General features: G+C 38.9%; 1 protein-coding gene across 7 annotated transcripts in view; it reads left to right on the top strand.

The window, feature by feature from the left end:
• The window catches only part of SPTLC3 (serine palmitoyltransferase long chain base subunit 3), a 292,640-nt gene that overhangs the window by 211,895 nt on the left and 65,394 nt on the right, over positions 1-15,351 (top strand). For 6 of the 7 annotated variants that reach the window (XM_085218943.1, XM_085218944.1, XM_085218939.1 and 3 more), the window contains one exon: positions 1,456-1,784. The exons of the other annotated variant lie outside the window; for it this stretch is intronic. In XM_085218943.1, the coding sequence (XP_085075069.1) occupies positions 1,668-1,784 (117 nt within the window). In that variant the 5' untranslated portion in view covers positions 1,456-1,667. The remainder of the gene's footprint in view (positions 1-1,455; positions 1,785-15,351) is intronic. 7 annotated transcript variants of the gene reach the window in all.

The following is a 15,351-nucleotide window of genomic DNA, read 5'->3' as shown; positions in this document are numbered from 1 at the left end:
TATCTGAGTTCTGATGCTGAATCTGGTGTTAACTACAAAACAAAATACGTTGTTTTGGGTCTGTTCATTTTTTTTATTGTTGCATTGTCATTTTTGGTCAGTTAAGGAGATGTTTTCTTGACTAAAACTGTTATTGTCTTATTAATTGGAATATGTAAGTAGAAGTCTTCTTTCCAAGGAGATCAAAATCAAACCTAATAAAGGATGGATTTCTTCACAACTGGAGTGCTACCAAGTAATGTATTGTGGAGATTATCTACACGTCTTAATGGAAAACTCAGCAAATCAGAAAGTGGTATGAAACAAGCATAATGAAGAAGAAATAAATACACAGATATTCCTTTTAAATGCAGTTCCGATCAGGTCTGCATTGCGATAGCATGCTTTTGGTCTCAACCTATACAGGCATCCTACTTTGCAAACCTTCAAAGGAAGAATACATTTTAGCAATTCAATACATGGCTAAAACAAGTTTGCAAACTCAATGCAATGTGTTTTCTTGTGTATTTCCTCAGTGGCGCATGTAGTATTTAATCTCCTCCATCATGTACTCCAGTTTTAGGCTGCATTTTCTATATGTTGCTTACATTTCGTTTCCAAGATGACATAGGTTTTTGTTTTTTTCCTAACTAAAGCACTCCACATATTTTTATTCTCCTAACCTTTCATCCTTACTGTTTTCCAAAATGGATATTATCGTATAGTTTTCCTTTAATCTGTCTCCATACTAATTTTAATTATTTTGGGAGGAAGGAATTCTATCACATGTTGCCAGGAACACCTTTACTTTTATGCTTTGCCACTAAAATCTGAAGTACAATAATAAACCTAAATTGATGTACTTTATAAAAATCAGGTTCTCACTGATTGTAATAGCATGGAATCTCACATAATGCATGCCAAATTGAGTTTAAAGGGCCACTTCACCGTGGTAAAGACCCATGCATGTATCTGTAAGATGGGGCCAAATAAATTGTTTCTAGTTCTAAGTAAAGATTTCATTTTAATACCGAAATGCTTTCCATTTCCTTGGAAGGTTAATTTTGTGTCTTTTACTGCCTATAAAAGATTTAAAATAAGAGAAAAAAAGGAAGGTTCTGTTCTATTCAGTAAACTACATTTTTTCAGCCAGCATACTCTTCATAAGATGAAGCTTGCAAATTTACAGATTATTTTGTTTAATTTTTCAAAACATTTTATTACCCTGCCTAAATGGAGTAATATAGCTCTGTATGGAGTATAATTGAGAGGAAAAAAAAGTGTAATGTTCCTCACTGGGAGGTATTTAGGAGGCAATATATCTTTAAGTGTCTCCGCCTCTGAGTCCACCCACTTCTTGATAGCTGCAGCAGTCTTGTTGACTCATAAAAGCTGTGTTCATACAATAGCCGACAATGAGCAGTGTTTTTCACAGATTCTAAGAGTACACCTTCTGCTGTGCATTTTCCATTCTAGGTTGCTGGAACTGAAGGTGTATGGAAGAAGGAGTTTTAAGTTTCTCAGATATTGCAAAAGAGTTCCTCCTCTCATCCTGGAAAATCCTGACAGACCAGTTGGATACCTTTCAGGCCTTAACTAAGGACTTTATCTGTTCATCCCACTGTCTTTTTTACTGTAGAGAGACCTGAGACACCCTTAAGAACTGAGAATCTGACTAATTTAAACAGATGGCTAATCCCAGTGCTGTCTGTAATGGACATCTACATCATCATCACCATCAGAAACAGAATAACGTCTTAAAAAGTGGAGTCTGTAAGAAAAATGGAATTACCAAAGGAGTTAAGGTAAGATTTGGCTACTCACTGTCTCAGTTCTGAAAATAGTCACAACGTTGCTCATTAAGGTATTTTTATGAAGGTCTTGGTCTCCACTGTACAGGTGGTATGGCATTGGCTTGTGTGCTAACTCTTGTATTCTCAGGATGTGATACTGCATATTTTCTATCATCTTAAACTGCAGTAAAAGTTGTGAATGCTCATGCAACATATTTTATCGAGTAACTACTCTCTAATTTGTATCAAGGACAACAGTCTGAGAGGGAGCAGTTTCCTTTTAAATCTTAATCGATTCTGGAGTTGATATGCAATGTACGAATCACCAGTGGGAAGCTGAGTGTCTGTAGAGAGGTTTTCAAAGAGAGATTTATTGTTGTACAAATATAACCAAAAAAATGTAGGCAGGAGAAGCTGTCTTCCTGATGTGTATGTTGCTGCATGGTTGGTTTAATACTTGCTTCACTGATGTCTCCTTTACAGCCTTTTACAGCTTAAAATCCAAGTCCCTTTTCTCAAGCTCTTTTCATTCAAACCAACACTTCTCATTTATGTGAGCATTTCGTAGAACAGTTGGTGTATAGCATCTCAAAGAACAAATCACAAAACCAAAGACAGTCCTTTGCCAGAAGAGCCTAGTTCTTGAATGTTGTCTCTCTCCAGTACCTATTCTGCTTGGGAAACTGTCTTAAAGCATCCCAACTCTGCATCTTGTTGTTGTCATTAATAGGAACTCTTGTAGTGATTAGGGAGAGGCTGGCTTTACAGCATGGTGTGATAGTGAAAGGTGAACGGAGAAGTTACTTCAAGAGCCTCAGTGCTCACTTGATCATCTCTGATCAGAGACTGTTGAAAGCTTTAGGCAAGAAGTGTGGCAAGGGCTTCACTATTTTACAAGTAAACTGCTATCCTATATCTTTTTTAAATGGAGCTCTCACGCACCTAGCACTGCTAATGAAGGCACACCCAGTGTCAAGCTTAATGATTGTCTGGCTTTAGGTGTCTCCCTTGGTATGGGTGTTTCCTGATCTGGCTTGTATAGGATGAGAAGAGTACAAAACCTTGTGCAATGATCAAAAAGGCCTTTCTTGGAATCTGCTTCCAGAACGCTATTCTAGCTTCTATCTCCTAATCATTTTATATTTTATTATTTGCCACTATGATGCCAGAAATCTTTGTTTTCAGTTTGATGAGCAAATTTCAAGGACTAAGCCACGTTACTCATTTATTATTAAACTGCTACACAGTAGCAGTTTTTAAAGAAGTAAACTCACAGGGAGGAGATTAATTAAGATTTCCTCTTTAATAGAAAAGACATGTCTGGAAAAGTAAAGAAGAATATTAGTAAGGCTGAGCAAAAAAGACAGAAAGACTGGGCTGAAAGGGAAGGCAAAGAAATTAAGGAAATTCTAGTAGATGTACCTGCGGAATTAGTGGAGTTCTACAAGCACCATGTGGTTGGAAGGGAAGGGGAGAGGTGTGCTCTTAGCTGAGGAAGTAGAGATTTAAGAAGTTCAGGAGAGTTGTCAAAGGCTGATTTGATAAATCCAAGTCTAGCACTGTGTTACAAATTACTTGCCGTTTCCTTCTCTTCCTGCTTCTAATGCAGACTGGGAAAGAAGGAAACAATAACAGACAAGAGTCCTGTATGAAACAGGAATCTCACTCCCGGTAGGAATCTCCCCATTCCTGTCTGGTCTGTTTCCCCACCCCAACTGCCTCACCTTGTTCAGTACTTATGCTTTATCCTATTTTACAGGAATAGATAGGTTCCTTCTTACCTGGTCTGTTTACATGGCTTACTGCTGAAGGTGTGCAACATCACACAGTCTTACGTTTGCAACACCCTACTGAGGTGTACTCCTCCATTTACAGCTGGGATCTGAGGAGCAGCAAAAATGGTAGCTGGGAGCGCAGTTAAGTCTGTGCAGGAACCAGAACCAGTTTTGTCATGGTTCCAGTCTTCCTCCGTGTTGCTCTGATTTCCCCTAATACTGTGCCACGGACTCACACACACATATTTTTACTGCCTATTCAGATTATTTCATCTCTAAGCAGTTCTACTAGGGTGGGAAATACAGTGCTAGGATATAGAGGTTGAGGCTAATGATATTGATTCTAGCACTTGAGACTTGTGGCAGTTCTTAACTCCTAGGCTTAGTTACAGGTGTGTTATATTGCAAGTTGGAGAGGAAGGAGACAGGTAGGTGTTCTGGTTTGACAAAGGATGGTGCTGAGGCTGCAGTAAAAGTACACTACAGTGAAGCCTTCTAAGCAAAGAGTGTGTAGCAATAGCTGCATGCAGTTGGCTGACTAGAACATCAGGCTTTACAGAAAGTGGCTCAATAAGCCTTTTTTCTAGAGAGCACACAGAAAGCACTGCATTGGAAACACTGTCAGGAATGCATCTTAATATTGTAAGAACATTTGTGTGCAGATATGCATGACAGAAAGAGAAACAATTCTGATGCAGCAAAGCCTCCAGTTTTCTGAAATAACAATTTTGTTTAATGGAATGTGGAGGGTAAATAGGGATGATCAAATGCAGGGGAGCAGAGAGGCTGCTTCTAGCAATCTGTACCATATCAAGGAAAGTAAAGGAGGTAGCTGCATAATAAAGATGAAGTGAAGCATCCTGCCAGAAGAGATGCTGTTGCTTTTGGGGAAGAGGTATGTTACTTTAATGGAGAGAGACCACTTTGAACAGCTTCTGAGATTATTTTAATATATATGTTATTATATTTTAGATATAAGAAATATTATATTTCATTATATATAACTTTTTTTTGTTTGAGTGCTTTGGTTCTGGCTGGTAGCATTCATTGGAAGCTAGACTACAGTTAAACATAAGGGCTGAGAGGTAGACAGTGGGAAATATCTTCCATTTCCCTTGTGCTTTTAATCCAGAATCTGAAACCTGGTCTGATCATTATGTAAGGCACAATTCAGTAGCTAGCCTATTTAGTTATCTAACTGTAGTAGCCAGGAAAGGTCCATCTGTGCATTCCCAGCTGTGATTTCTTCTGCTATTGTGTTTCTGTTTATTTTGGGCATCAATTGTAGGGGATATCATATTTTAAAACTATAGGTATGTTTGATCCAATGGGAACTTTATTTTTTCTATGGTATGCATTCAACAATTTTATTTATTTGATAGATCATTTCCTTGGATGCCTTAAAGATCCTCCAAGATAGCATGAAGCTATTCATTAATTGTTTTGTTTTTTTTTCCCATTCTACACTAAGAATGCTGGGAAGAAATTTGCAGTGAACAGGCTACCATCTTCTTCAGGGATTTCAAACTATTCTGATAGCAGAATGGAGCTCAGGATGATGTCAAACTCAGAAAATCTCACTTATTTGATGGCCAGAAGACATGGTGACCTCTGGCATGTGGGTGCTCTAAAATTCAGAGGCTGATTATATTTACCTTTTGTATTCTGGCATCTGGTCCTCCTCCTAACCTTTTTACTCTTCTATTAATTCACTACTATAGCAGTTATCCTCAGTCTCTTCAGTGTTTTTTCCTCCTGTGCTTTTCTTCATTTCATTTCTGCACTACAGCATAACTCACTCTCTAAGAAAACATTGATTGTTTAAAAAAAAACAAACCAACACTAAACCTTGAAAAGAATATGCCATGCAGCTGTTCTCATTGAGTTCATTTTCTTGTATATTCTGATGCCTCCTCTAGTTGTTCTCTGTGGTGTACTCTGACATATATATATTGCATTTACTTCATATGCTTTTTCAATAGTTAGTGTAACTGGAGCACTTTGGAAACTCAGTATAAATATTAATGAGCCCTGTGGGGGGGGGAAAAAATAAATTGATTCCTGCAATTACTGTGGTATGATAGGACTTATTAATAAGGGAAGAGAAAGGAGGGAGAGCTTAAGGCTGATCAGACAACAACTTTTCCAAGTTTGTAGCCTCAATTGTGCAACTGTAATGATCAGAATATAACTTTTCTTTTTCTTCTTGAAATGTCTTTTACTGGTGCTGTTTGGGGTAAAAAAAAAAAAAAAAAAAAAGGAGACTTTATTGACCCCAACCTGTATCATCTCCAACCCATAAACCTTTAAGACCTGTTCATTTGTGCATGTACTGATGGAAAGCGGGATCCCCATAACAGTTGTATAGCTGTAGTGACAGCGAGATGTTAAGAGTTGGGTTTCCAGTCTGCGTTCCCTACCAATTACTTTTCCTCTCGCTTCCGTGACACCATAGACATGAGCTCCTCATCCTCAGTTCCTGACTTCACAGTTCCAAGCTCCAGAAATTTGTTGGTTTGCACCAGCACTCTCTGCCATTAATCACAGGTCTCAGATCCACACCCTTGTTTCTGTCATCTGCCTTGCTATGTGATGAGCTCAATGCTTTGGAAGCAGGAAATGTTGAAGTTACTCTTCAGCAAGCCGAGATGTGACTATTGTGTAAGCACATGTAACAGTAAAGGATTGCATTAGTACAAGCTACAGAATGACATGGGAACAATTTTGCCTAAAAGGGTTTGTGAGTCTTGACAGATAGCCCACTACATATGAACCTGCAGGGCAGCCTGACAGAGATGAAGACTATCAGCATCTTGGGTTGTGTTAACAGGAGTGTAGCTGGTATATTGATCCACTTTTACCTGAAAGTACAGTTTTTAGATGACATCTAGGATTCTTCAGTCAGCTTAGGGCCCACTGACAATGGAATGAGTCTTGCAACCAAGTCGTGGCAATCTCCACTATGATTACAAACTGAGAGATGTAAGGATAGAGTGCAGCCCTGCTGAAAAGGACTTGGGGTCCTGGACTGGTGGATGGTAAGCTGGATGTGAGCCAGCATTGTTCCCTCACAACACAGAAAGCCAACTGTATCCTGGGCTGCATCCAAAGAAGCGTGGCCGGCAGGGCAAGGGAGGCGATCCTGCCCCTCTACTCTGTGCTGGTGAGACCTCACCTGGTGTACTGCATCCAGATGTAGAGTCCTCAGTGCAGGAGGGATGTGGACCTGTTGGAGCATGTCCAGAGAAGGACCATGAAAATGATCTAAAGGATGGAACGCTTCCCCTATGAGGACAGGGTGAGACAGCTGGGGCTATTTGGCCTGGAGATGAGAAGGCTCCAAGGAGACCTGAGAGCAGCCATTCAGTACCTAAGGGGAGGCTTTAAGAAAGAAGGGGGACAGACTCTTTAGCAGACTCTTTGGGTCTGTTGTTTTAGGACAAGGGGAAATAGTTTCAAACTAAAAGAGAGGAGATTTAGATTGGATATGAAGAAGGTTTCTCTACAATAAGGGCAGTGAGGCACAGGAAGGGGTTGCCCAGAGAGGTGGTAGATGCCCTGTCCTTGGAGGCATTTAGGGTCAGGCTGGACAGGGCTCTGAGCAAACTGATTTAGCCACGTATGTCCCTGTTCTTTGTAGGGTAGTTGGACTAGATGGGCTTTAAGGGTCCTTTCTGACTAACTGATACAATTTTATGATTCTAAGTTGGAGTGGCTCCAGCGGTGAGCAACCAAGAATGGGCAGGGGGCTGGACCACCTGCCTGGTGAGGAGTGGCTGTGGGATCTGAGTAAGGCTTTTTACTGACTGAAGTGCACAGAAGGCGAAAAAGAGATACTGGCTGTTGAAACAGGAGAGATTTCGTATATGAAGAGAAGAAAAATTCAATATGCAGGTAACAGCTCTGAGACAGGCTGCTCTGGAACCTGCAGCACGAGGCTTTCCAGACCTAGCTGGGCAAATCTCTGAGCAAATTCCTGCTGGGAATTTGATACTGTCCTGCCTTTGAACAGGAGGTTTGGACCAGAGACTTGCTGACTTATCCAGTCTAAGTGGGTTTGTGATCCTATAGTATAAGGAGGCAGCATTTCTGGTGGTAGGGTTGGACAGAATTGTTACAGATGCCCACGTGGGTTCTTGTGGTTAACTACCTGGTGAGATAGCTATATATATTGGTTTACATGCTATTCAGGCTTCTGCATTCTGGAAAATCACTTTTCAATGTCAAGTGTCAGAGGACCTATCCACATTTAAAAAAAAAAAAAAAAAAAAAAAAAAGTCAGAAAATCTCATTTAGTTTCACTGGTGTCATGCACAATACTACTAGAGTTTTAGTCTACATTTTTTTTCTAATAAGTTTTGCCAAAATGGTGGTTTTTTTAGAGGGTAACAATTTGGCCAGCATTAATGATGATCTCAAAATTACAGCTAAAATCTCAACCTTTCTGCTTAATTTCAAGTCTTTCCTTCAAAGAACAAATGCGTTGAACTTGCTTGGATTTCACCTAGAAGGTGATTATGCACCCTTTTATTTTTCAGACTGTCTAAAATAATGCATTATCACTGTCTCCTTAATCATTGTGATACACTTATTCTGGAAAATGCTGTGTATTCTCCAGGAATTCTTTTCTCACTCCATATGTATTAAACTCCTAAATTGAGATTATATCTACATCTTTGGTAAAAGACAACATTTTATCACAGGAGCTTACTCTTGCTCATGAGAGTAATTTACTAATTAAGTTAAAAATAAAAATAAAGTCATGAAGTGGCTAGTCCTGCCTACTAACACCAATCCAGCATAGGAATTACTTACCTTTGAAAGTTGTAAGCAGTAATATCGCTTTCAGAAAAGGTAAGGTAATACATATTTTTCTACGTACTTTCTTAGCAAGGGATGTAGCTGGCTGCATTTCATTGGAGAAGCAGTTCATGAGTATAATGAGCAGAATGATAAGGTAATGGTTGCTTGGGAATTGTCTAGGTCTGTGTAAAACCTAACTTAAGACAGAATATGGTTAACATCATGTTGCTTCTCACAGCTTGCTCTTTGCAAATGTGCAGTGGCAATTCAAATCCTGTTTTATATGGTACTAGACACCATAAAGGGCTCTTAATTTATCATGCTATGCAGATCTGTTTCTGCTGCCAACGGAAGTATGAACTCTTAGGGATTTTTATTTTTTAATTTCTTTCTACATAAAATTAGCATTTGTTGTGGTAAGATTGTAGCATCAAGCAACTGAACAGGAAATTAAATTCCCTACAATGACTCTTGGTACTCTTGGTACCAAACCAGAAGTTTTATGAGGCCATTGTCTGACAGAGTTGTCTTTGCTGGATGGATGTTGAGTTGGGAAGAAAAACAGAATTCAAGGAGCAGAGCGGGCAGCAGAAACCAGTAGTATTGTGTGCCAGACTAAAGATAAAGAGAATTTCACACTTTGGGATATGTTAATTCAGATAGATATCTGAAGCACTTAGCAAGATCTCTTTGGTATGAAATTTTGAGGTGAAGGGCTGAATTCCCAGGGTAGAAAATATCTATGTACACATATGTCTTCAGCACAAGTTAATGCATAACCTGCTCCGGCCTGGTGCTTTCTCCCTCCCTTGCTCATAGAAAGGAGTTCATCACCAATCTGAGAGTGACCCGTATCTCTCTAAGTATTTCGAATTCTTGAGAAAGCATCTAGTGTAGATGTAGCATAGCAGAGCTTAGTATATATTGATCATCTCAGTCTTTTTGGAAATCATTCAACTGTAGCCTTTCTTTTGTTTGGCCAAATGCATTTTTTTGGCATGCTGTGTTATTTCCTCCATCTTCCATAAATATCTATTTCCACCCTTCTCAGCCTACCAAGAAGAGAAGATTCATTCACTGAGCAACAGGAATATGGAAAGACTAACCTGTGGTGAGGAGCTGAGACTTGGAGTCTTTTTAGCTGACATCACATTGCATTCTGCTTCCTCCAGGAACTTCCATTAGAATTTCTGCTTTCCTGTCACTGCTGCTAATTAATGTGGTCTTCAGGGCTGGCATACAGCCCTCTGTGATTCGTGTACTATCTGAGACTTCAGCTGGGCTGCTCTCGAATTCACAAAGCTGTTGACCTACACTTGGAATCACAATAGCCATTTGTACATTCCGGAGCTTGGGGTTGTTCTGCAAGAGTGTACCTCAGTCTGTCCGCACGATCAAATTTCCATCTTCTCCTTGTGCCTCCTCAAAACTCAGGGCTCATCTTCTGAAAGTAATGTTTCTCTTTCTGTGGCCCCTACAGATTGCATTTCTTGAAGGTAGAGGTAGCTGCAGGTTGTGCACAGTACTGTGGCGGAGATCTCTATAGATCCACTGCTGGAGACAGCAGAATACAGTTAGAGTCGTCAGCAGCCTCATGACTGTTGTGATTGAGATAGGGAATATAACCTGAGAAATAAATTCAAGACTGTCTGTGACTGTCAGTTTTTATCTCATTGTCAGCTACTCTCAGAGAGAATCCCAGTGCTGTGATCTGATCAAACATATCTCCTGCTCAGGCCACTTGCTGATCAGCCTCACTTCTAGAGCTGCAGGCACAGCACAGATACCAACACCAAACAATGAAAGAACTCACAGGCACAATGCAGTGAGAGAGCTTTTGTTGAAGGGATATTATGATCCAAGAAACCATTTGAAAAATCAACATATTTTCTTTCTTAGCTTTTTATATTATTATTCATATTCAACTAATATGAGCTTTTGAATTCTGGCAGTCACTTGACACCAGGCAGGCTTAAAGGGAGCATTTTACTTCAGCACAAATCTATTTGTCTGCATATCTGTTGTATCTTCCTAATACAAGGCATCACTCTTTTGTGTTGTCATTGTACAATTTTTCCTTGCGCCATTGTTATATAAACAGTTTTTTGTTTTGCATGTGTGGGTGGTCTCGGATTGTCTGGGAGGCTGGGGAGTGTTAAGACTCATAGGAGAAATCTTATTGGTTTTTGTAGTTTTGTTTTCATCGTGAAGAAAACAAAACAGCGATTTGATGCAATCACCAACACTTTTACTCCCTTCTGATCACAGTCCTCGCCTACCTGTAAGCCACCATCCTCAATTGCTTTTCACATGCATTGGGTTTATATAAGAGCCAATAGTGGGCTTTTTATAAGCCCTTAAGTATTGGATTGGTGTATCTGTGATTATATCAGGAGCATTAGAAAGTAGATTCTATTGTGTGTATGTTACAGTCCTGTGCAATCCCAGGTTGAGAAATGTAAAATTACTTTATCAAATAATGTATGAAGTAAGTCACGTGGGTGGAACTTATCTGTCAGTCAGTTTTGATTTTAAATGTTTCTTAACAGTGTTTCTTCAAGCTGAACTCAGAACCCTTGATTGCAGTGTCTGATTCTTACTCATAACCAAGCAGGAATAAATAAAGATTTCAAAACAAATACAATATCTTAGCAAAACATACAACTTTTAAAGAAAAAAAATGTTCATTTCATCCCATGACAACAACATGGTTTTAGAACAGACAGTTATGCTGTTAATTTACCCTAAGCCTAACTATTCTTAAAATCTGCATGTGTTTTAAAGACATGGATAGTTTATCAATTTTGTTTGTGTTAATTTTGAGATGCGTATGAATCAAATGGTAGGTAAACATACAGTGGTGTGAAACATAAGATATGCTGTGTGCATATCCAGACATTTTAGCAACATAATTATGTGCCAATTTTCTGTATTGAGACAGGAGACATGTGCCTTGGGAACTGAGTATTTTTAATAAAATTCAGTTTTACCTTGGGATAAATCTTTTGTATGAGGAGAAGTGTAGCTGCATCCCTGAGAAAGAATTAACTCTCATGCCTTTTTCAGTAGCGGAAGCTACAAACATAAAATTCTACCAAAGAGTTCTGTCTTTAACCTGGTGATGCAGGATTAAAAAGGTCTACAAGAAAGCTATATTTTGTTTGTTTGGTGTGTCTATAGTAAGCATGGATAGGTGAGCAGACTGGCCCCAAAGTCTTGGTCTTTGGGCACTGGTATTCAGCATAGAAAGCTAGCAGAGGACTTATTAAAGCACCAGTTATCAGCATTAAGTGATGTCTAAAAGATCCTTTCATCTCTCTACATTTGCACAGTATTCTCTAGTGCGTAAGTTGATCTATCTGTTTCCAGCACCTTTTCTCTGTACTTCGTCAGTGTCTTGGCTCTTCCTAAATTTTTCTTCTGACAAAGAAAACCTCTTCTGTTTTCTGTATAAAAGAAGCCCTGACATCGCCTTTTTGATTTGGGAAGGAAATCACTGTGGCTTTTCCATCAGAGATCCATCTCTGGTGGCTTTCCCAAAGTGGAAGTTACTGAACTCTTTGCTAGTAATGAACAAGACCATATAACCAAGCATAATGGATAAAAAAATTTAGCTCTGTCTGCTTCTATCTCTCCCCAACCTTACCCAAGATACCAATTAACTTATACTTTTGAAAATATTAATGTTAACATGTCTGTGTTACAGTGTGATTAAATTAAGCAAATGATAGTGAAAAACAGCTTTGCTTCTCAGTAGGTGGAAAATATTCTAAAGCTTGCAGAGAGATAAGGTATTATTCATAGGTTTTTTTTTGTATCTGTAATTCAGCATAGTTGGAAACTTTTTTAAAACTCTTGCATATGTGCTGAGAATTATGTATTCGTTTTATTGTGTGTGTGTGTGTGTGTGTGTGTGTGTGTGTGTGTATAGGTCAAGTGAAGCTTACATTTTCCTTTATTCAGTTGTTACTGTTAGCAGAAACTTTGGCTTTTTTGGCTGTTATGCTGTGTACCTGATGAGAAGCATAGTGCTGCAATCCTATTATTTTGTTAAAGACATATTAATGTTCAGGGAAAAAAGTTTCAATGACAATTTATTCAGATTTTTGAAACATAGATGTGCTTATTTTAATTCCCTGCTGAATTGGTGTCAAAATGTTATGTGACTGGGGAAGAAGAGTGTATGAGGGGGAAAAATGCAAAATGAAAAATATGAAGTTATCTATGAAGTTGTGCTGAAAGTCAGTAATCTGAATTTATTTGGGCCTGATTTTCTACAGAAACAAGACAAGAAGCAGCTATCTGTCGGCTCCTTAACAACTTGTGAGCTTGTCAGCCATTTTCATTATGATTTGACAGAGCTTCTTTCTTAAAGCAGGCAGCTGAATAAAGGAAGAAAGGCCCTGCAAATTCCTTGTTTAAAAAGAAGCTGCTGGGTGAACTCATTCCTCCTGTTCGCTGGAGAATTTCTAGTAGAAGAGAGATTTGATCTGTGTCCCAAATAAGAGGAAGTTTCCATCTGTGAGTTGCTCTATATTTGGTAGCAGAGTCAGTCAACAAGAGACACATAGAAAGCAAGAATTTATTATTCCCTGAATTCACGGAGCTCTGTTTACATATGCTCTAACTCATTTCTGCATGGCAAATATTGAATTTCTATGGAATTTATTTAGATTGTAAATTTTCTGAGATAAAGACTGTATTTTCTGTTCTTCTCTTGTAAAATAGTTTGCACATTAGGAGCAGTATTTTTTAAGTGTGCCTTCATTCATACAGGATTTTCATCAGCCTTCTCAATTTATCAGTGATTTGTCATCACTATTTTGTAAAGCTGTTTACTATCTACTGCTCTAGTTGCCTTGGTTAAGCCACGATAGAAAAGTATAGCTTGGTCTCATTTCTCATAGAACATTTATTTTCTAGCGGTCTCCCTACAGAAATTTGAGTTTAAATTAAATATATTCTATTTCATCGATTGATTTGTTGCAATTCAGTTCTGCATTAGTTCTTCATCTTTAAAGGAGACTGGTCTGAAGGTAAGCAGATTCCAAGTCATCACTGTCATCTGGCTGGTGCTTACACCTTTCACAAAGACTGCATGATTTCGGTTTACCTCCTGTTGATCACATATTGCACCTAGTCAGTGGTGACATTCTAGTGAGAGACGTGTTTTGAGACAGAACATAAAGACAGAAACATAATGAATGCAAACCTCTCACCTTGTGGCCAGCAGTTTCTGTTAGCTCAGGCAGCAAATTGGTGGTTAGGCATTTTATAGTGTCTTGTCTACTTCTCTGAGATGTGGGGGATTGTAATTAGAAGATTTTTTTTCAGAATAGAAAAAATAAAATTACTTGAATAGTGTGAAAAGCCTATTAAGGAGTTTATAACCAGATACACAAGAAAAGGTTCTGCTTTAAAAACACAGTCTGAAAGATGGTTTAAGTTTCTTTTGCTTTCTTGTTATTTTGGCTGATGATTTGTTGGGAAAACAAATCGAAATATCTCAGCATTCTGACACTTCTCAGTAGGTAATAGGTAACCACCATGGCTGACTGACTAAATTGTTTGCAAACTACACTGTTTGCTACTTCTTCCTATCTTGCCTTTGTTCAGATTTTACATCTTCTTGGCTTGTGACTGACATGGAAAGGCTGCATTTTGTGAGTGTTGCATAGAGCATTGCATTCTTGGCTATGTTATGCCCACTTATCTGTTTGGACCAAAAAAAGCATCAATTTTCCACAGGATTTGCTCAAGTTTTGCAATGCAATATTGTTGCAAAGGTATGAGAGATGGCAATCTGTAGTGCGTGCTTTCATGTTTGCCAAACATATTTTCTTGGAATAGGAAACATATTTACCTATCAGATCATGATGATAGTGAGAGTTACAAAGTCTGGTGATAAATCTTCTGGCATAATTTCTTAAAACTCAGAAGCACATGAACCAGTTTTACTTTGTAGGCTGCTGGGCAATGAGCTTTTTTTCTAAGCCCGATACAACAGCTAGTGTCTTGTTTCTTTGTTAGCCTCATTCAGCCACGATTAAAACAAGCAGTCACACCTGAGTTTTGTCTGTTCTGGCAGATCATTGCAAAATGGAACAAGAGTTTTTGATTTCTGATTATTTTTCAGTCCATATCACTCAACATGTAAGATTTAGTACAGCTCCTAAACAACAATATTCTAGCAGTGTAATGGGTAATAACGTTTCCAGGGCTTTGAAATATTCTATATTTTGAAAATAGGATTGAATCTTGAAAAGAAGTTGAAACTGCACATATGCAAGGTATTGGAAAGATGTCCCTAAAACTACCAGAAGTATGTCTTATGTGTGAATATTAGTAACTTTTGGAATAGGAAAAATAAGCTGCATTATCTAATTTATCTAATATTGATTAGTCAGCACATTCAGATTGTATACAAAGCTGTCTAGATCATAAGGCAGGCAGGTTACAATTACAAATAGTTTGGTTTACATCCCACTTTCACATCTGTTATGAGAAAAGCGTGCTTATGAGAAAGATATACCTACCTGATAGAATATCTAAGAATTAGGGAGGTATGTTATGGGCAAGGAATCATGTGAAGATAGAACAGGAACTTCTGTAACTTCTCACTTTTAACACAAGGTCAATAAAACTTGTGTTGGTGCAAGGGATAAAGAGCACTCTCACAGGTGAAAATTGTCCAGGCAGGGTGGAAATGGGGTGGTGAGATAAAGCAGTGGTTGAACTGGAGAGTCTAGCTTGGTTGTTCCGAGGAGCGAGCTGTGTTCAGTGGTGCAGTAGTGCTCAGCTGGAGTGAGGTGGAGCTGCTCAAGGCAGAACGTGCACCCTGAGAACTAGGTCAGGGGTGTGCCGAGCTTGCCAGGGTGTCGGTGTAGCTAGAGGCTACAGAGGGAAAGCCAAGAGGAGGTGAAAGGTAGATGGGTTGAGCCTATGGCTGGTGATCTCAGGATGAAGGCAAGGAAGAGAGGGGAAGGAATGGTACAAGGACA

Source organism: Meleagris gallopavo, chromosome 2 (assembly GCF_905368555.1).
Source record: "Meleagris gallopavo chromosome 2, MGAL_WU_HG_1.1, whole genome shotgun sequence".
Classification (NCBI taxonomy): Eukaryota; Metazoa; Chordata; class Aves; order Galliformes; family Phasianidae; genus Meleagris; species Meleagris gallopavo.
Note: the sequence above shows the minus strand (reverse complement) of the source record. Positions and strands in the feature narration are given on the sequence as shown.